The sequence below is a fragment of the Myripristis murdjan genome, chromosome 22, assembly GCF_902150065.1.
Source record: "Myripristis murdjan chromosome 22, fMyrMur1.1, whole genome shotgun sequence".
In the NCBI taxonomy this organism is placed as follows: Eukaryota; Metazoa; Chordata; class Actinopteri; order Holocentriformes; family Holocentridae; genus Myripristis; species Myripristis murdjan.
The window spans coordinates 1,382,750-1,404,524 of NC_044001.1; the positions used below are offsets into that span (position 1 = coordinate 1,382,750).

The following is a 21,775-nucleotide window of genomic DNA, read 5'->3' on the forward strand; positions in this document are numbered from 1 at the left end:
TTTTATTTTACCAGTATAGTTTGATTTAAATTAAGTGTTTTTGAGAGGGGAGTCCTGTCCAGGATGAAGAGCAGCATGTGAAGATTCAGACAAAAACAAATGAGTCACTGAGTCCAAAACAAGCAAAACATGCAATTTACACAGTTCTAAAAATACAGCCGAGTGCCTCAGTACTCTACACACTCAGTTCTTCTTCTCAAAGTACTTCAACAGTTACTAAAAAAACTACAAGGGGAACAAACTCACAAAGCTCTAAAAACCTCCTGCTGTGTGTGTATGGGATTTTTATTTATTTATTTATTTATTTATTTATTTTTTTTTGGTAATCTTCTTGGAAAATTTCACAGCAATTTTCTTGCAATTTAATTTTAAATATACTAAATATACAGTAAAAATATAAATACAACACAAGCTTTAAAAACTATATAAAGAGATTTTTTTTTTTACACAATCTTTTTATAACTTTCTGTTCATTGTAATTTTTTTTAAAATCCATTTTTAACAATTTTTGTTTTTTTTTTCTTCTAACGTTTTACAAACTTCTTGCAAATTCTCAGGTCATTTTTTGCTAGTTTGGTCATCGCCTTTTGTCTTTTGAAAGAAATCAAGTAGATCAGCTCAGGTCTGAAAGGGTTAACTATAGTAAAACTGTTATTATAATCACGTAGAGCTGTTAATTCTGTTGCACTGGCAGACTGACGCTGCAGCAGTAAAACAGTATAAATAGCCTCGATGGTTTGCTTTGCATATCGAGCCGTTTACATTTGCATATCTGCAGGTTTGTGTCCTCCTGTTGAAAAAGAGGGGAAAAAAAGAAAAACGCAGCGAGGCTGGGATTAAAACGCTCCTGAGACAGAAAGCCACATCAGAGTCGGAGGCATTTTTTTCCCCTGCGAGGCTTTTCATGTGCCAGACTGTGTGGACGTGAGGCGGCGGTGGGAGTCTGAAAGGAGGCGAGCTGCTGCCTCAGTCCCATCTGTCCGTCTGCCACCCAGAAACAAGCGGCTTCATCCTGCTGCTCGTCTGTCCAGGGAAACTCTGCGCTTAGTTCTCACGTCCCCGGCTGCCGCTTTGACCAGCAGGGAGAAACACACTGAAGTAAATCTTTAATACTCCAGAAGGGAAATTTGATTTAGGTTGGAGTCGTCAAAAACATGATTGAATAACCAGAACCTTAATCTATGCAACTATGACAAACCATAAATACATGAGTATGTAGATACCGGAGACGTTGGGGATGGGAGTTGAGAGCGATGTGCCAACATTATAGGATCATTCCTGATACTTTGATGTGTGTCATGGTTTTGTAAGGATGGTGATTGGATATTGCTGTGCTCACTTTTTTTTTTTTTTTTTTGCTTTTTTAAACATGTCATACTTATATCGGAATCTAAGCGGCAGGGATTTCTTCACCTCAAATAAAATGAAAATAACCATTCAGGGACATCATGGCGTTCGTTTAAAAAAAAAAAAAAATCCCAAAAAAGAGTGAATCTGTTTCCTCTCCAATCTCAGAACTAATAGAAATAATAACAGAGGCCTGTTGATCTGTGCCTCTTTTCCTTTGTACCAAATTGCAAACCGCTGCCAAAAAAACCCTCAAATGATGCAGAAGAGGGAAATGATCTTGATCGGAGTTTGATCGTAGGTTTTTGCAGCCGATTGATCTGATGTGATGTGATTATTGGTATTGGTTTGGGACACGTCAGAACCCCGAAGCAGCTGTCAGGTGTTGTTTTCGTCTCTCAGGTTCATTAATTCAGACGTCGCTCCTCCTCTCTCTCTCTCTCTCTCTCTCTGTGTGTCCAGGTGAAGAGACTACATGTCCCAGAAACCCCAGTGAGCGAGAGCGACTGCTTCCTGTCCGTCCAGTTGGTTGGATGAGTCCCAAACAGCAGCAGCTTCCTGAGCAGTGATTGGGCGCTGAGCCAGACCGGGTAGCCAACGGGAAGCCAAGGTGAGGGGTCACATGATGTTGTGATGTCACCGCACGGCGTTTCCTTTACATTCACACTTGAGGTCTTTCCATGTGAGTGTTGGAGCTGCAGGGACGGTAATGCTGAGCGGATCTGAAACGTCATATTTCTGTCTGATTGATCAGGCAGGTGTTTTCCTGCAGACACTCTGCCAGTGAAGTAAACAGCACAATAAACCTGAAGCACAGGTCAAAGGTCAAGACACAGCACCATTAAAATGTTCCTCTGAAGTGTTTTTATTTTGTTGTTTAAAATGAGTCAGTTGTAGTTTTAATGATCAAGCAATATTTTGGACTAAACGTGCTGCTGCATAAATGCTAAGATTTATGTGCTTTTCTGTTTGTTTGTTTTTTTTTTCATCCATAAAATGATTTTTTTTTTTTTGGTCCATCTGATAAAGGAAGCAAATTTAAGACCTGTCAGGGCTCTGCTAACCTGTAACCAGCATTTGCACATGAAATTATTAATCAGCCAATTGAAAACTAATACACAGATTATTTAAGGTTATAAATGATCATTCTGTGATGTAAAAAGTGGACATTATGTATATATAAAAACATCACAGTCTATTGTGTAAAGTAATTCATATAATGTACAGATGTTGAAATGATCAGTGTGTGACTTGTGCTTTTTGTCCCTGCAGGCTAGCCATCATGGCGGACGTGGACCCAGACACCCTGCTGGAGTGGCTGCAGATGGGTCAGGGCGACGAGCGCGACATGCAGCTGATCGCCCTGGAGCAGCTCTGCATGCTGCTGCTCATGTCCGACAACGTGGACCGCTGCTTCGAGACGTGAGTCTGAGACGCAGGGGCTGCTGGGAGATTAGAGGCCACTTTGTGTTTCTGTGGCGACACGAGCTGTGTGTGTGTGTGTGTGTGTGTGTGTGTGTGTGTTGCCCTTGTGTTTCCTCCGCATGTTTCTGTTGACCTCCACTGAAGACAACATGTATGTGTCTGCAAATTTAGTTATCCGTTTGTTTTGTTTTTTTAAATAAACTACCGCATTTCCCCAATTAATCGCCTGGCCGCAAATAGCTGCCTGGTTCTTTTAAACGCCTGGGGTCTGCACCCATTTTGCGTATTAAACGCCCACCCGAATAATCGCCGGGGCGATTATTTGCATTATATTGAGGCAACCCAAAATAAGGCTATTCACCTTATTTTTGCAGAAATAAACGGTTAGCCGCACAATAACTGTGCTGCACTTCCGTTTTCTGTCAAAATAAGAGCGCTAGCTAACGTTAGAAAAAAAGGGTGCACTGTAATCTTAAATCGACAGACTGTAAATCTGTTGGACAGTAACTGTCATCACAATAATGGCCTGGTGCAGGTCTGTGCAAAAATAAATAAAGGCCTGCAGCGAAGAGCCGCCTGGTTCTTTTAAACGCCCGGGGTCCAAGTTGATTTTGCATATTAAACGCCCGGGCGATTAATTGGGGAAATACTGTATGTCCATATGAGTGTATCTCTATTAGGGCTGTGCGATATGATGATTTATATCATGGGATGATACAGTTTATTAACCAGATCATCAGGATGACTTGACTTGGCCAATCAGAACTGAGGATTCAACAAAGCCAGGTGTCGTTTATCGAGCTTTAACAAATCATTTGATGCACGGATCATAAATTCTCCTGTTTCAGCTGCAGCGCTCTGCCAACCGATATAAACAACAAATTGCTCAAATCAGAGCTTTAATTATTGATCCAGCAATAGCATAAATCACAGTTGTCTTATTCAGTAACGTTTTTTTAAGTTAATGTTCAGGTCCACCCCCCCAACACACACACACACACACACACAAACACACACACAGAGGCGGTCCAGAGCACAAAGTCTATTTGTCAAGAGTTGTAAAAAAAATAAGACGGTTTGCTCTGAAGTCACATTGCCAGCTAACAAGTCATGAAATGAGCTGAATGTTAAGGTGGAGATTTCACCTGCGGCGTGTCAGGACTCACTTCTCTGCTCCCTCGCTCCTCCAGCTGTCCTCCTCGGACGTTCCTGCCCGCTCTGTGTAAGATCTTCCTGGACGAGAGCGCCCCCGACAACGTGCTGGAGGTCACGGCGCGCGCCATCACCTACTACCTGGACGTGTCGGCCGAGTGCACCCGCAGGATCGTGGGGGTGGACGGAGCCATCAAGGCGCTGTGCAACCGGCTGGTGGTGGTGGAGCTCAACAACCGGACGAGTCGCGACCTCGCCGAGCAGTGCGTCAAGGTACGAGCCAGCAGGGGGCGCCGCAGGGGGCTTGGACCAGTCAGCAGGGGGCGCCACAGCAGATGAGATCTTTGTGTCGTCTCCTGCGGACAGCACAGAGTTAGAAGAAATTATGTTCAACACTTATTTTTATTAAAGGTTTAATCTTTCAGTCTGTCAAAATGTCAGAAGCAGCTTCACTGTTTGATATTGTCATCAAGCTCACTATCAGCTGTCATCAGACTCAGTATCAGACTCAGTATCATAGTTGTTTTCAGACTGGTGCTCAGACTGGTGCTCAGACTGGTGCTCAGACTGGTGCTCAGACTGGTGCTCAGACTGGTGCTCAGACTGGTCAGGCCTCTGGTGTCTGATCAGACAAGCTGAGTCAGTTCAGTCTGTTTTGTTTGCAGCAGAGTCGCGTCAGAGTTTGTGTTTATTCGTGGCGTCGCCGGCGTGACCAGGCCAGCCTGTCAGTGGAGCTCAGAGGGAACTTTTGGACTCAGTTGTTTTTAAGGTTTCTCATGGGGATATTGATTTTTCTGAGCTGATACTGATTATTAATGACCCGGGACACTGATAACCAAAATTAAAGGCCGATATTCATTTGTAGTAAATTTGAAATTGTCAGTGTCAAAATGTCCAGTATAGAAACACCAAAACACCAAGCTTGCTTTGAATCACCAAATGTATAATTATTACTAGTTTCACATTAGTTTCCTGATAAACACCCGATATCAAGACACAGATTTCTGTTTTTAATCCAGATAACCAAAATAAAGTTAAATTTAGCCTCGTTTTGAGAATGTGTCCCTGGTTGTTAGTTCCAGGTTTGTTCGGGGCTTCAGGTTAGTTCATGATTAGCATGATATTATATATCCATATACATGTGCAGGGAACATGTGCAGAAGTCATTGGGGAAAAAAGCGTGCAAAATGATTTCCTTAAGAGTGGGAACCCCGTCTGAATTTGTCTTTTATTCGTGGAATTACATAACCGCGCCTCGGTTTGTTCCGGCTGTCATGTGTTTTTTTTGTGGAGGTGTTTTGGTTCGCAGGAGCCCGAGCATGTGCTGCCGAGCATTTATTAATACACTCTGAAGAGACAACCGCTGGCTTTATCCAGGTCTGATCTGAGCCTCTGATACACACACACACACACACGAGCCGAGCCGTGTGTTCTTTCGCCCCGCCGCCACAAAAGATCCGTTTTTCTCCCGAGTGTTAATTCATCTGAGCAGAGCTGAAACGACAAATCACTAAAGCTGTTATTTTTTCCCATTTGGTCTAGGTTATATATCGCATATGATTTTGTCATTATTTCTCATAGTTTACACAGCAAATGGTTCATGGATTAATGGGAAAAAATAGTTGATAGAGAAAATAAAAATACTCCTAATCTGGTGAATGAATATAATTTTAATAATCTGGTATCCTGTGATATTTACCAGAGCCCATTGATTTTGTCATTATTTCTGATGGTTTATAGAGAAAATATCATCAGTAAATGGAAAAAAAAATAGTTGCAGCCTTAGTGCTGTGTTTGAGGAGCAAAATTTGACTTAATTATTAATTATTATTATTAATCAGTTATTCTTATTGTCTGTTAAATGTTAAAAATAAAGAAAAATGCCCATCCGAAGTTACCGAAGCACAAATAATTTTTTAAAATTGCCTCCATAGTCTGATCAGTAACCACAGAAATCTGAACAGAGTAAATTTATAAAATGAGACCAAATAATGAGAGCGGATGTTTGTGTTTGTGAAGCTTTAACCAGAAAATGTTGGTGTTTTTACTGAATAAACAACTAAAACGTGGACGTGCCTGTTGTGTCCAGGTGCTGGAGCTGATCTGCACCCGGGAGTCAGGCGCCGTGTTCGAGGCCGGCGGGCTGAACTGCGTGCTGAGCTTCATCAGAGACAGCGGACACCTGGTGCACAAAGACACGCTGCACTCGGCCATGGCCGTGGTGTCGCGGCTCTGCAGCAAGATGGAGCCGCAGGACTCGTCCCTGGAGACGTGCGTGGAGTCTCTGTCCAGCCTGCTCAAACACGAAGACCACCAGGTAGGAGCAGGGGCTCTACGGAGGCCCTGGAGGGTCATGAGCTAGAAAACCTCCCCTTTGTAGAGCATCGTTTGTTGATGTGAAAACTGTCAGCTATTTTTGAGCCCAGCTCAGAGTTAGACTCTGTGGACTGCTGCATGGCTGGTGTTGTTTCCCCCAAATGAAACGTACGACAGGGACCTGGGAGCGCGTTCACATTTCCACACTGAACTTTAAAATGTTTATTTTTTTTCTCCACTCAAGATGGTTTCTCATGAGCATGCAAAAGGCTCTCACACACAAAAGAATGTATACATTTGCAGAGAATGCAAAACCATTTCCTTTTCTATTTTTCTCCCTTGTTTATCTTGAATCAGATATTGAAAATAACTGATTGTCATAACCGCTTGACTTTTCATAACCAGGGGAAGGAAGAACGGGAACATTTTCTTTTTCTTCTGTTAAGATTAGTTTTGGGCATTTTTGGGAAATGTTTTGAAAAGCAAGCCTGTTATTTTTTTAATTACTTTATGGCCACAGGATAAGGTGTTGGGTGTTTTCTTCATGTTGACATGCATATGTTCACATGATGTGACAAAAGGAAAATAAAGAAAGAAAAGCTAACCTTTCACCCACATTCATTCAGCGGTAACTGGCGTGTCCTCAAAGCCCCCAGCAGTTTCCACTCTCACTTCACATTTCATGTTTTATCTGAAGCAGCTCGTCTGTTCAGTCGAAAAGAAGCTTGAAGTGAAGCCGCTTCCTGCAGATCAGACTGATTTACAGACGCGTCAGCCAGACGGGTCGCTTCCTGTCTGGTGAACTTCTCAGTGAAATGTTCCATCCTGACCAGCCGCTCTCTGTCCTCCAGGTGTCTGATGGCGCCCTCCGCTGCTTCGCCTCATTGGCCGACCGGTTCACCCGTCGTGGCGTCGACCCCGCCCCCTTAGCCAAACACGGTCTGACGGAGGAGCTGCTGTCCCGCATGGCGGCGGCCGGCGGCACCGCCGCGGGCCCCGCCTCTTCCTGTAAGCCGGGCAGGACCTCGACGGGCGCCGCCCCCTCCGCCGCCGACTCCAAACTCAGCAACCAGGTGTCGACCATCGTCAGCCTGCTGTCCACGCTGTGCAGGGGCTCGCCGCTCGTCACGCACGTAAGTCTGCCGAGCTGGAAGTGAAGAGGCTGGTTTGTCTTGTGAAAAACACACCCTGACTCCCTCCCTCCCCCTCCCCCTCTCCCCTCCCCCTCCCCCCCGTACAGGACCTCCTGCGCTCGGCTCTGCCCGACTCCATGGAGGCGGCGCTGGGCGGGGACGAGCGCTGCGTGCTGGACACCATGCGTCTGGTCGACCTGCTGCTGGTCCTGCTGTTCGAGGGCAGGAAGGCTCTTCCCAAATCCACAGCCGGCTCGACGGGCCGGATCCCCGGCCTGCGGCGCCTCGACAGCTCGGGAGAGAGATCGCACCGACAGCTCATCGACTGTATCCGCAGCAAGGACACCGACGCCCTGATCGACGCCATCGACACCGGAGGTAGGACTGAACCCGCCGTGAGGATTCACCTCCCACAAATCCTTGCCTTCATTAGGATGCTCTGATGTGACGTGTCCGCTGCCTGCTGTCGTCTCTGGACGAAACACCTGTGACAATGGAAAGCTCATGCTAGCTTATGCATTTATGTGAAAATGAGGCCAGCAGTGTGATCTGACATAACTGTGATTTCCTGCAACATGAAACTGACAGCAGGAAGTCTGTTTCATCAACCTGCAACACGACACTGTCCTCTCTGAACAGTTTAATGAAGGAATAGAGAAGGAAATGCCCACACATTTCAATATGCTGCAAAAATGATTTCCACCGTCATCTCTGTCTGGTTTCTTGTGTTTTATAATCTGACATGAACATCAGAGCTCAGCGGCTGATTTTCACTCAGACTGAATCTGTTTCTGCTTCCTGTCGCAGCTTTTGAGGTGAACTTCATGGACGATGTAGGACAGACGCTGCTTAACTGGGCCTCAGCTTTTGGCACACAGGAAATGGTAAAGATCATTAGTCAGAACACACACACACACACACACACACACACACACATATATATATAGACATACGGTAAACCCTTACTTAGTAGCAGTTGTTTTAGTACATTGGATAGGATTGATCTTGTGGTGTGTGTGTGTGTGTGTGTGGTGCAGGTGGAGTTCCTGTGTGAGAGAGGAGCGGATGTCAACAGGGGTCAGAGGTCGTCCTCGCTGCATTATGCTGCCTGCTTTGGACGCCCGCAAGTAGCCAAGGTGAAACTGAACTTTACCTTTACAGCAGTTTTCAAAAGCACCGTCACTTCGTGCTTCACAACAAGCAGCAACATCAAGTCTAAGTGATAGCAAAAGTAGAGAAAGTAAGAGCAGGGATAAACAGACCCAAACAAATAACAATAAATAAAATAAAGTTTGTAGGAAATGTAACAGTAAATTAAAACTCAAAGATACTGAAGAGATGATAGTGACTGTGGTAGAATCAGTCTGCTCTTCACCTGTCCTCTAGCCAGACTGACGTCAGCCGTCAGACTCTAAAAATATGTTGGTTTGGAGTCTCGTTCTGCTCTGGAAGGCTGATAAAGCACAGAAAGCAAACTGTGCCAAGTTAATGATTTAGTCAAAACAGTTTGTTGTCCCCTGTTTTCCCACAGAGGAATAAGAACAGCCCTGATACTGCTGCCCTACATTAACTGGAGCTGGTTAAAGGTCATGATGATAGAACTATTGAGAATCCTCTGTAACGTATGTGTGTGTGTGTGTGTGTGTGTGTGTGTGTGTGTGTGTGTGTGTGTGTGTGTGTGTGTGTGTGTGTGTGTGTGTGTGTGTGTGTGTGTGTGTGTCTGCACGCACAGACTCTGCTGCGTCATGGAGCCAACCCTGACCTGAGGGACGAGGACGGTAAAACTCCTCTGGACAAAGCCAGAGAGCGAGGACACAGTGAGGTGGTCGCCATCCTGCAGAGTCCTGGTCAGTAAAGTAGTACTGCTGTTTATAATACTACCAATACTCCTGCTGTTTATAATACTACCAATACTACTGCTGTTTGTAATACTACCAATACTCCTGCTGTTTATAATACTACCAATACTGCTGCTGTTTGTAATACTACCAATACTACTGCTGTTTGTAATACTACCAATACTGCTGCTGTTTGTAATACTACCAATACTACTGTTATCTGTAATACTACCAATACTTCTGTTATTTATAATACTACCAATACTACTGTTATTTATAATACTACTACTGCTAACCTGATCAGTAAAATATCATTTCCCATGTGGGGCAGTAAAGAACTGAACTGAGCATGGAAACTAGTGTAGTTGTGATAATGTGTGTGTGTGTGTGTTTGCTGCAGGAGACTGGATGTGTCCAGTGAACAAGGGCGACGACAAAAAGAAAAAAGATGTGAATAAGGAGGAGGAGGAGGGCAGCGAGCCCAAAGGAGACCCAGAGATGGCTCCTATCTACCTGAAGAGACTGCTGCCTGTTTTTGCACAAACCTTTCAGCAAACCATGCTGCCTTCTATTAGGTACAAAACACGGACTGCCCCTTTAAAACACAGCCTGTCACACACCATGTTGACTGTTATCAGACAGACAGGACACTACGCCTGTAAAATTAAGTTAACAGTTATCAGGTACTCGATTAAAAGGCTCTTTAAAACCATGTTATGTTATTAGGTTTGTTAAGGATTAATATGGAACTGATTCATTTCATGGGAGATGGATTGAAAACACAATTTACTCTAAATCTCTTACATGACAATCCATTTGCCAAATAGTCCTATTCTTAATTGATTTAATTAATTTATTTCCTGTTTACCTTGAATCTGTGAAGGCATTGTGTGTGTGTGTTTTTTTTTTTTTTTTTTTTTTTTTTAGAAGTTTGGAAAATAAATGAGTGGAGACTTTTATTTTGTAGTTGCAGCAGCAGATAAGGATAGATAATAAAGTAATATGGGGAGCTAGGAAACAGAAGGCAACCAAAACAATTTCCTTTCTCGAATGTATTTAATAAAAATGCAGCTGAAGGACGTGCCGGCAGGTGTGCTGATTCAGTTTCGTGTTTCCAGGAAAGCGAGTCTGGCTCTGATCAGGAAGATGGTTCACTACAGCAGCGAAGTTCTGCTGAAGGAAGTGTGTGACAGCGAGACGGGACACAACCTGCCCACTGTGCTGGTGGAGATCACTGCTACTGTCCTGGACCAGGAGGTACACACACACACACACACACACACAGACACACTTCCTGACACTGCTGAGGAAAACAGACTGCAGGAAACAGTGTAATTCAGTTTGCTTTAATGGTGTGAACAGCAGCTGAACAGAAATATGGCGTCTCTCTGTCAGGATGACGACGACGGCCACCTCCTGGCCCTGCAGATCATCAGGGATCTGGTTGACAAGGGAGGAGATGTTTTCCTGGACCAGCTGGCCCGACTGGGAGTCATCAACAAGGTGTCGACTCTGGCCGGCCCGGCCTCTGACGACGAGAACGAGGACGAGGCCAAACCCGAGAAGGTAGACTTGATCATAAATTAACTCTAATTTTGATAATGGTTGAATGGTTCATGTCAGTCGTGAAGTAAAAAAAAAAGTAAATGGAGGTGAAAACATAACCTGAAAATCAAAATAAACCAAATCTCAGTGCATTAAAGAACAGCAGGAAACAGATACTGATTATTATTTTTTTAAAGAAAATAAATCAGGTACATTAAACTGTACGTGTACTGCGTTGCGATAGGACAAGATATATCATGGGACGACTGAAAAATGTCCATGAGTAGAGATTTTTGTTTGTCGTTTCTAATGCTTTTGTCACAAAAGCCTCTGCTCGGCAGTATTTTAGGTTACAGAGCGGGAGCTTCTAGACCGATGAAAATCAGTCGCTAAAAAAGGACAAAAAAATGCAGCAGATTTCTGGGTGCAGGTTGAGAGTGAGCACAGCTGTTTGTCATCATCAGTCTGACTGCTCTGCCCAAACCCGCAGGAGGAGGAGCTGCAGGAGGACGCCCGGGAGATCCAGCAGGGGAAGCCGTACCACTGGAGGGACTGGTCCATCATCCGGGGGCGGGACTGTCTGTACATCTGGTCGGACGCCGCTGCACTCGAGCTCTCCAACGGCTCCAACGGCTGGTTCAGGTTCATCCTGGACGGCAAGCTGGCCACCATGTACTCCAGTGGCAGCCCCGAGGGGGGGTCTGACAGCTCCGGTATGTGGCACTTTGAGCTTGACTTTTTATTTTTATTATTTTGTTTTGCCTGATAGCCAGGTCTCTCTCCTGTGGCGGCGTATTAGGACCATTGAAGGGGGAAAAATATTGTTACGCTGAATTTTACAGTTGCAGTATAAACTGCAGTACTGTATGCAGGCACAGACTTTACAGTATTTAGATTTGTGAGGAATCAAACATATTACAAAAAATACAAAAAGGAGAGATGTTGGTTAATGTGTGTTTACTCTAATCAGCCATGTTCAGGATCCTTTTTTATGCAGATAGAATTGCAGTGACTTTTGAAACTGTTCATATTGTAATTTCCAGATTTTTTTCCCCCTATTTTTTTTGCAGTTGTAACTCTGCAGCTGCCTTATTAGAGCTGGTTTTAGCCTCTTCCTTGTGTGTGATTGATGTTTGAGTTTCCCCTCTGTTGTGTTCTGTTTAAACTGTAGCAGCTGGCCTGTCTTAGCCAGGTCTCCCTTGGGAAAGAGGTTTCAATCTCAAGGGGCGTCCTGGATGAACAGATGAAGAGTAAATAAAAAAAGAGACACATTGGTTTGTTTTTTGTCGTTAATTTGTTTTCTCTGTCCCTCCTGTTGTTGTCCTTCCAGAGTCTCGCAGTGAGTTTCTGGAGAAGCTGCAGCGGGCGAGGAGCCAGGTGAAGCCGGTCACAGCCAGTCAGCCCATCCTGTCCAGCGTGGGTCCCACCAAGCTGACGGTGGGGAACTGGTCCCTGACCTGCCTGAAGGAGGGAGAGATCGCCATCCACAACTCAGACGGCCAGCAGGCCACCATCCTGAAGGAGGACCTGCCCGGCTTCGTGTTCGAGTCCAACAGAGGAACCAAGCACTCCTTCACTGCCGAGACCTCGCTGGGTGAGTCTGACGTTTACACCCATCCAGTTTAACAGAGGTTCCTTCACTGGGTGAGTCTGGTGCTGCCCAGTCTAACCAGTCTGCGGGGGTGATACATCTTCATATTCACCTGAGCATTAAAGGTGATAGCAGAGCTGCAGGGAGACTCCCAGAGTTCCCTGCTGCAAAAGTCACATATCTTTGTTATCTTGCCTGTAACCTGTATAGTGCCTAAAATGAGCAGCTGTTTCACCCCTTTAACCCTGAAACCTCAGCAAATTCACTTGATTTTTCTCAGAAACATATGAAAAAATCTGTTGAGCGAGTTAGCCAAAAATGACCTGAAAATTTGTAAGATATTGGTAATAAATATTACAAGAAAATCACAATTAAATGAGCCAGAAAAGACAAGCATCAGAAAATTACCCAAAAAATGGAACGGAAACATTAATTATATATTATGTAATCATTAATTGTATCATATGTCCTCATATATTATATGTTATATATTAATATTATATATTAATTAATAATAAACACTCTGGAGGAAAGCCTGAACATTGCTGTTACCTGGTGGGATATTGTAGGACTGTAAACTGAAGCTGTGTGTGTGTGTGTGTGTGTGTGTGTGTGTGTGTGTGTGTGTGTGTGTGTGTGTCCGTTGGTTCGTTCAGGCTCGGAGTTTGTGACGGGCTGGACGGGGAAGCGCGGCAGGAAGCTGAAGTCGAAGCTGGAGAAGACGAAGCAGAAGGTGAAGAGCATGGCCAGAGAGCTGTACGACGACCACTTCAAGGCTGTGGAGAGCATGCCCCGAGGCGTGGTGGTCACCCTGAGGAACATCTCCACACAGCTGGAGTCCGCCTGGGAGCTGCACACCAACAGACAGGTACACTACACACAGACAGGTAGACCGGCTGACTGACAGACCGACGGACGGACAGACAGACAGACAGACAGACTGACAGACAGACGTGAACATGATCCACAGTGTTGGCTAGTGTTTCTTGTTGCAATATTATTGCTTTTCTCAGCAACGAGCGGTGTGATTAATAACTATTCCAGAGTTATTCAAAGGAAATGTTTTTGTTACCGCCTTTTTAAAAAAAAAAAAAAACAGATGCTGTCCTATAATTACCTGTTTCCCCTCACTCTGAGCTGCTGAGACATGAAATGTTGGAAAAGTTGAATGTATGATCTCTGAACAATATGGCGATTAAAAAATCATATTGCAGTTGATTTTACAAACCAGTTGTCTTAGCACAGGGCATTTCTCTAGCAACATGACGCTTTATTCACAACGGTGTTTTGTCCCGCACGTTTTCAGTTTATCAAAAAACTGAAGCCTGTGTGGTTTGGATGTTGGATGTTGCGATTTCGATAAGGTTCTTTTTGAATTTTGATGAATTGTTCAGTACTCCAGGCGAACAGCAGCTGATCCTCTCCGGTGATGCTGTGAATGTTTTGTCCTCAGTGCATCGAGGGAGAGAACACGTGGCGGGACCTGATGAAGACGGCTCTGGAGAACCTGATCGTGGTTCTGAAGGATGAGAACACCATCTCTCCTTATGAGATGTGCAGCAGCGGCCTCGTCCAGGCGCTCTTAACCGTCCTTAACAATGTGAGTGACGGCACGCTCTTTATTATCAGTTTATTATTCGGTTGTTTGAAGAGTAAAGGATTCAATAAAAACAACAAAGTGTGGAAAAATAAAGCCAAAGTCATGCAGCACTCAGTGTAATGTCCTCAGACGTCTTCCTCAGTCTGATGTATTGATTTCATAAAGATACGAACAGAGAAAAGGAAGACCGTCTTATTATCTTAGTGAAGCTGGAGTCAGTATCTGTCATATCCAAAGTCACTGGTGTGTCTCATCCTGAGCTAACCCTCCGATGGAGCTCTGCTGATTTAACATTAATTGGCTCACCAGGGTTTGTTGACATGACAATAAAAAATAGGCCTCTGCCATGGCTAATTATGACACAGTTCATGTCAGAACACAAAACTAACTTCCCTGAATTAGTTGTAAAATTCTTGAATTAGATGTCTGGGTTGGTGCTGTAGGGACTTTTATTTTGAAGTGTTGCTATGTGTGACGGTTCCTTTTGTGTGTGTGTGTGTGTGTGTGCAGAGCGTGGAACTGGACCTGAAACATGATTGTAAGCCTTTAATGGAGAGGATCAATGTCTTTAAGGCGGCTTTCAGCGAGAACGAAGACGATGAAAGGTAAACGAGTCAGCCAGCAGCTCCTTGTCTGTTTTTCACTAATTATGTGGTCATTTTTAGTAGTTTTTAAGTTACAGTTTTTGGGGGCTAATTTTGTTATTTACGTTTTCATCACAATTACTGTTATTAGAAATTATTTTACTATTTTTCCTGTAATGTTTTACAAATATTCTTAGAATTTTTGTTGCCAGTTTTGTGCAGTTTGTTGCTAATTTGACAGTCGCTTTTTCTTTCAAGATAAATCAAGTGTATTTGTTCAGGTCTCAGAGTTAAATGTCAAACTGCCAGATTGATTATGACCATAACCCTCTGTGTGTGTGTGTGTGTGTGTGTGTGTGTGTGTGTGTGTGTGTGTGTGTGTGTGTGTGTGTGTTGCAGCCGACCAGCCGTTGCCTTAATCCGAAAACTGATCGCTGTGCTGGAGTCAATAGAACGTCTACCTCTGCATCTGTACGACACACCGGGATCCACATACAATCTGCAGGTAGGTGTGTGTGTGTGTGTGTGGAGTGGGAGGAGTTTGAGGACGGTGTCTGTATTCCTACCAGGATTCTCAGAGATCCTGGAAAATGTTTGAAAAGTAAACAGTTTTAGTCGACAAACTCAACACTGTTGACTTTCCCTATGACCCAAAGTGGCTCAGACTTTTTCGAAAATGAGATGAAAACTACGTGGAAATTAATCTTTGACAAAAACTGTGAGGAAATATCAGGACATTTTTGTTGACAGATGAAAACTCTGTCAGAAACCAACTCGAACGTCGATGTTTCAATTGCGTGTGTGTGTGTGTGTGTGTGTGTGTGTGTGTGTGTGTGTGTGTGTGTGTGTGTGCCAGATCTTGACGCGGCGGCTGCGGTTCCGTCTGGAGCGAGCGCCGGGCGAGACGGCGCTGATCGACCGGACCGGCCGCATGCTGAAGATGGAGCCGCTCGCTACTGTGGAGAGTCTGGAGCAGTATCTGCTGAAGATGGTGAGACATACACACTCAAACACACACACTACCATTTTAGTGGGGAGGTCAAAGGAACTTCAGGGGGGGATCAAAGGTCAACTGTTGAATACAAATAGAAGAGGTGAACATCTTCTGAAACCTGAGAACCTGAAGATTAATTTGAGATGCAGCTCAGCTCTGTGTGTCGAGTTATTCTAGTCATAAATCTGGAATAAACTTTGTGTTTTGGTTTGGCACCTATTTATTTTTTAAGAGGTAGAACATTATGATGGAATTATATGAAGCCATTTCCATGTTCAGTTATGTGTCATAAGTTGTTGCAGCAATTTTTATGTTGATACCATTTGTTACACAGATTTTGTGCAACATCTGACTATTTTTGACCCCTGGAGAATCAATAAAAATGGTCAAAAAATCCTCCAAAATCCCACATTAGGACACCAAGACCCTGAGGAACACCACAGAAAAATTCATGATATGATTTGGTGTCAAAATGTGCATTTGTCTGTGATCAGATGTCGAGAACGTTGTGTTGTGTAAATGTGTCAGAAAGTGGCCCTTCCTGTCCGTCCAGCTGGAGAAGCAGAGCTCCTCTGAACGGCCTCGCTCTCTAGTTTGTGTGTGTAAAGTTTGATGAGGCTGTGATTCTCCTAGAGGTCACTAGAGGTCATTTTCTCCAGCGACGTCCAGTTGGACAAAAGTCTCTGGCTGCAGTGAAATGGCTGCTATGGGGGCCAACATCATCACACAGGAATCAAATGTGGCTCATTGAATCCACAAGAGTCTCAGCTTTCCAGTCAAAGCCAACTGATGCAGCTCCAAGACTGTTTAGGCCCCAGTCTGCACACACACACCATTTTACAACAGGCCACAAGAACACATGTGGACTGCAGGCTTTGGGGCCCAAACTGCATGGGATTAGCAGAAGGTGGGCGTGTCTGCAAAGGGGAGAGAACCCATTTTCATTCACACAGCTGGAGGTCAGAGGTCAAGGGACCTGCTGGAAACAGACATGACAGGTTTTCACTGCCAAGGTTTAGCCGAACTTTGCTGTGACATTTAGCCTGCTTCCTGCCAACATAGTGTTGAGATCGATGGATTCCTCAGGCGGTCTGGTTTCATGATACCTTCTCTCCAGCTTTATACATGAGCCTCTGCAGCCTCTTAAAGACAGTAAATTGGCAACTTTTAGAAAATTACTGTCTTATTCCTCCTCCTCCTCCTCCAGGTGGCAAAGCAGTGGTACGACTTTGAGCGCTCATCCTTCGTGTTTGTGAGGAAGCTGAGGGAAGGCCAGACCTTCACCTTCCGACACCAACACGACTTCGACGAGAATGGCATCGTCTACTGGGTCGGCACCAACGCCAAGTAAGACTCAAAAGAACAGAAGTAGACATAGCGTTTCATACAGGGATGCAGCGACAGGGCCCACACGGAGGACCGTCCAGTTCTTTAGCCTCACTGGACAGAAACCCAGGCCTCAACACACAGAGAGCAAGACAGTTTGCTTTTATTTCTCATCATGATTTAGTTCAGTTGAATTTAAAGGACAGCTGGACCGTCAGGCCCCAGTTTATTTTCCTACCATCTGGTGTGTTTTCACTGCAGGACGGCCTACGAGTGGGTGAACCCTGCTGCCTATGGACTGGTGGTGGTGACATCATCAGAGGGACGGAACCTCCCCTATGGCCGGTTGGAGGATATCCTCAGCAGGGACAGCTCCGCCCTCAACTGCCACACCAACGACGACAAGAACGCCTGGTTCGCTGTGGACCTCGGTCTCTGGGTTATTCCCTCCGCCTACACACTGAGACATGCAAGGTACTGAAACAAACGCACCCTGAGACACACCGGGTAACGAATCAAACCAGAACAGCTGAGTCAGATGTGTTTTGTCCCTCAGGGGCTACGGGCGCTCCGCGCTGAGGAACTGGGTGTTCCAGGTGTCTAAAGACGGCCAGAACTGGACAACTCTCTACACGCACGTGGACGACTGCAGCCTCAACGAACCGGGGTACCAAAACATGGCAATTCACTGTTGACTCGTATGATTTTTGCATTATGATAAAGGTTCATTCCCCATTAAACTAAAACTAAATTATTTTGTGGATAAAGTTTTAAAACTAAAGCCAATGTCTGATGGGAGGTGATCAGAACTCAAAGTGCTTATTCTATTTGATTAAATGTTTTTGTGTGTGTGTGTGTGTGTGTGTGTGTGTGTGTGTGTGTGTGTGCAGCTCCACAGCCACGTGGCCTCTGGACCCCTCCAGAGAGGAGAAACAGGGCTGGAGACACATCAGGATTAAGCAGATGGGGAAGAACGCCAGCGGCCAGACTCACTACCTGTCTCTGTCCGGCCTGGAGCTGTACGGCACCGTGACCGCCGTCTGCGAGGACCAGCTGGGTGAGACACTGGGAGGGTGTGTGTGTGTGTGTGTGTGTGTGTGTGTGTGTGTGTGTGCAGATGCTGGCTTTTTACTTGGAGAGCAGAAACTGTGCTTTATACCCTGAAATCAGTCTTGACGTTTCTCATTCACTCTTATTAAATGAATGTTGTCTCTCTCTGTCCCAGGTAAAGCGGTGAAGGAGGCAGAGGCAAACCTTCGCCGTCAGCGCCGCCTGTTTCGTTCTCAGGTGATGAAGTACATCGTTCCGGGCGCTCGAGTCGTCCGTGGCATCGACTGGAAGTGGCGTGACCAGGACGGCAACCCGGCCGGGGAGGGCACGGTCACCGGAGAGGCTCACAACGGTAAGACACACCCGGGAAAATGATGACGCAGACACTGGAAACTGAGAGGTCACTGCTACTGAATTGGAGGGGGTGGGGTTCTGGAAATAAATGAAATAATAAAAAGCACAAGTGGGTTTGTCACGTTAGGTTTTTCTTCATGGAGCAGCAGAGGACAGCAGCAGATATGCAGGTTCTCACAGGCTTTGGAAATCCTTGAAAGTTTGTACATTTTACAAAAACTAAAGAGACTTTGAAGCTTTTTGAATGAGCACTGCAAAAACTCAAAATCTTACCAAGATTATTTGTCTTATTTCAAGTCAAAAATGTCACTTCAGAAGTAACTTGTTTTTAGACAATTGTCTCTTGTTTCAAGTGAATTTGCTTGAAACAAGTGAAAATTTGCTTGTTTCATTGGCAAAATTTGTTTCTTGTTTTCACTTATTTCAAGTGAATTTTCACTTTTTCCACTGGCAAATTTTGCCAATGAAACAAGCAAATTTTCACTTGTTTCAAGTGAATTTTCACTTGAAACAAGTGAAAATTGTCTAAAAACAATTTACTTCTGAGGTGATCATGTCTTATTTTAAGTGTAATGAGATATTTTGACTAGAAATAAGACATTTTTGACTTGAAATAAGACAAATAATCTTGGTAAGATTTTGCGTTTTTGCAGTGAGGGGCCTTGTTTTATTTATTTATTTATTTCAGCTGGAAGAAGACTTTGTTAAAGGCAGACTGTGCAGTATCAAAGTGAAGGGCAACACACCTTGTTATGATGCGGTTAAAAAAAAAAAATACAGTTCTCAAAAACCAATATAATAACAAACTGCCTGAGGAGTTCAGGACAGCTGTTTCCCTTCATCACCCAAATATAAGAGCATTTCCCTCCATTCTTTATGCTGTCATGTTCACTTGACATCAAAACAGGCATTTAAAAGTGGTCCATTAATTCTATAGGTTATTAATCTGCATGAACCTGAAGGGTTTTATCCTCTAACGTTAGTAAACAAAGTGCTAAGCCCTCCCAGTTGTAAGTGGACTCCAGTGTGACTCACCCCAAAAACCCTCCTCTGTCACAAGAGAGGCAAAGTCCATGAATTAGATTTCCAGCCGAGCATGGGCCGCCTGAGATACTTTTCTCTGTTTTGCAGTTTCCATCATTGAAATCAAATGTCAGCAGTTAATGAAATGATAGGGAATTGATACCATTTGCTTGTTAATAACCCGTCCATCTTGTTCTACATATTTGACATCTTGTTCTACATATTTTACATGGGGTTGAAAACCAAGCCGACCTGAGCCGAGAGGCCTGGCAGCAGACATGTGGAGGCAGTTTGATTCATTTATTTATTTATTTTCTTAGCTTCTTCTACTGACAGTAAAATTCAAATGCTATGTTCAGCCTTCTTATGTGCTTAATCATACAGCAGGGGTGCATAAATAAAGGCTCAAGTCTTCAGTGTCAGTATTGGTCATTCACATGTGCTGTAGGAAGAAAAGTTCAGCTGCACACTTCATGTAATTCTGTTAAAGATGGATGTGTTCTTGTACTTGGGATATTTATTTTTATACCAGCCTCGCATAATTGTTTCTGTGTTGCAGTATTTTGAATAACCATACTAAGATTTGTAACTCCATCCTGTAGATTCAATATCCTCATATGATGATGGAGCTGATACTGTGACCGCTGTATATACTGTGTGTGTGTGTGTGTGTGCATAAATTCTGTCGGAGTGATTTTACTGTTTCAGAGCTAATGCATCATGATGTTAAAGGGGATACAGAGTGTGTACCATATAAATCCTCTGAATCCTGGTGTAATCAGTAGTATTAAGTCAAAGGCAGCTGGCGTTTTTGTGGCGTATGGAAAATTATCCCAGAAGCTTGTCGAAAACACATCCATGACATTCAATCTGCGCTGCATAGTCACCATAGGCATTTCATTTAAAATGTTTCTGGACTAATAAGCACTTATTCACATAGAGTTTGATGCAAATAAAAAGCACAAGTGTATAAATTATGTGCAAATTTATTAATTTTTTCACTTTCTCAGCACCAAAACTGTTCCAACCCTGAATTTTGTTGTGAACAGGCCAGATCAAAAACGCAGCATCTTTATGGTCATGCATAATGTCCCGTTGCCTTTTTCTTGATACCGCTAGAAGTTTTTACTGAAATGTTGGCGTACCAAGTAAAATGTCAGGTAATGAGGAGCTGAGTTTCCAGTCCTGCTGCAGCAGCTCTGCCTGGTTCGGATTTCACTGGCAGTGTAAATGTGGCCTGTGCAGGTGACAAATGAAAGGAGAAGGCAGCATGCAGTGAGTTAGTTTGATGTTGAACAGCCTCAGAGGAACTCTCCTGGAGGGAAAAAAGATTCTCCCAAAGGATTTTCCCCCATTTGGTGTTTTAGTGGTAATGATGGAGGGTCCAAAATCCCCCACAGGCATTCAGCTGGTTGTGAAGCCCACAGGATCATGATTTTCTTCATCATCATCTTCATCAAACCATTCAGTGAGTCGTTGTGCCGGGTGGGTGGGGGTGTGGCCTTCCCGGAAGAGACCACACCCCCATCAGAAATGTTTCAACACAGGATTAAGTTGTTGAGTCAGAATAACTTTGTACTGATTTGCAGTGAGCCATCTCTCTAAGGGGACAAGTGGAAAATGGCCCCCACTGCTGCATCAGTTGGCTTTGACTGGAAAGCTGAGACTCTTGTGGATTCAATGAGCCACATTTGATTCCTGTGTGATGATGTTGGCCCCCTTAGCAGCCATTTCACTGCAGGCAGAGACTTTTTTAAAATGACCTCTAGGACAGTCACAGACTCATGAAACCTCACATTCACAAACTAGAGCATAACTCAAAAAGCAAAAATTAAAATGTAGAATCACAATACATATTGAATCGGCACCCAGGTGTCGTGATAGTGTTGAATCGGGAGATATACATATTGTCCCAGCATTAGTGTTTGGTTGTGTGTTCTGTTGTAGAACAATAGCACACACAACCAAATGGACAGATGAAATGCCCTAAGGTGAGCGTGTATAATGAAAATAAAATGGGTCCATGAATTGACCCCTGAGGCACCCCACAAGTCAGGCAAGCACAATTGATGGATACAAAAAACATCCGAATAAGATGAAAACCAGTGATACACCAGATATCCCAAACTTTTCATGTCAAAAAATTAATATCAATACAGATCAGTATCCCTTTCCATGTTCAGTATCTTGTGGATGGATGGTGTTCCAGAGACTTGGAGAATCCATGCCAAGGAGCACTGAAGCTGTCCAGCACCTCACTGCCCCTGCATGCTGGGTTTTCCTTTGGTTTGTCGCTTCTCTGCAAGGAAATGATTTCTGTGTGTGAACAGTGAATCCAGTCTGGTAGTCTGTAAAGGACAGCGAGGACGCTCACATTTGAAGAACAAAAGGATTCATCTGGTGTCTGAACAGTTACTGTCAGTCTTAACCCACTGAGCTGCCCAGCTGTGTGCACGCCAACACACACACACACACTCAGAGTTTCCTGGTCCTGCGC

The 21,775-nt window shown here is 44.3% G+C and overlaps 1 protein-coding gene across 1 annotated transcript in view; it reads left to right on the forward strand.

Annotated features, from left to right (window-relative positions):
* hectd1 (HECT domain containing 1) overlaps positions 1-21,775 on the forward strand; it is a 32,174-nt gene that overhangs the window by 3,426 nt on the left and 6,973 nt on the right. The window contains exons 2-26 of the mRNA XM_030044827.1: positions 1,810-1,957; positions 2,620-2,769; positions 3,963-4,197; positions 6,014-6,241; positions 7,092-7,373; positions 7,481-7,751; positions 8,181-8,257; positions 8,411-8,509; positions 9,106-9,220; positions 9,612-9,786; positions 10,330-10,468; positions 10,607-10,777; positions 11,247-11,469; positions 12,087-12,350; positions 13,004-13,215; positions 13,801-13,947; positions 14,458-14,552; positions 14,931-15,036; positions 15,388-15,522; positions 16,733-16,872; positions 17,113-17,325; positions 17,408-17,518; positions 17,742-17,908; positions 18,077-18,253; positions 21,462-21,598. Of these exons, the coding sequence (XP_029900687.1) occupies positions 2,630-2,769; positions 3,963-4,197; positions 6,014-6,241; positions 7,092-7,373; positions 7,481-7,751; positions 8,181-8,257; positions 8,411-8,509; positions 9,106-9,220; positions 9,612-9,786; positions 10,330-10,468; positions 10,607-10,777; positions 11,247-11,469; positions 12,087-12,350; positions 13,004-13,215; positions 13,801-13,947; positions 14,458-14,552; positions 14,931-15,036; positions 15,388-15,522; positions 16,733-16,872; positions 17,113-17,325; positions 17,408-17,518; positions 17,742-17,908; positions 18,077-18,253; positions 21,462-21,598 (4,059 nt within the window). The 5' untranslated portion in view covers positions 1,810-1,957; positions 2,620-2,629. The remainder of the gene's footprint in view (positions 1-1,809; positions 1,958-2,619; positions 2,770-3,962; positions 4,198-6,013; positions 6,242-7,091; positions 7,374-7,480; positions 7,752-8,180; positions 8,258-8,410; positions 8,510-9,105; positions 9,221-9,611; positions 9,787-10,329; positions 10,469-10,606; positions 10,778-11,246; positions 11,470-12,086; positions 12,351-13,003; positions 13,216-13,800; positions 13,948-14,457; positions 14,553-14,930; positions 15,037-15,387; positions 15,523-16,732; positions 16,873-17,112; positions 17,326-17,407; positions 17,519-17,741; positions 17,909-18,076; positions 18,254-21,461; positions 21,599-21,775) is intronic.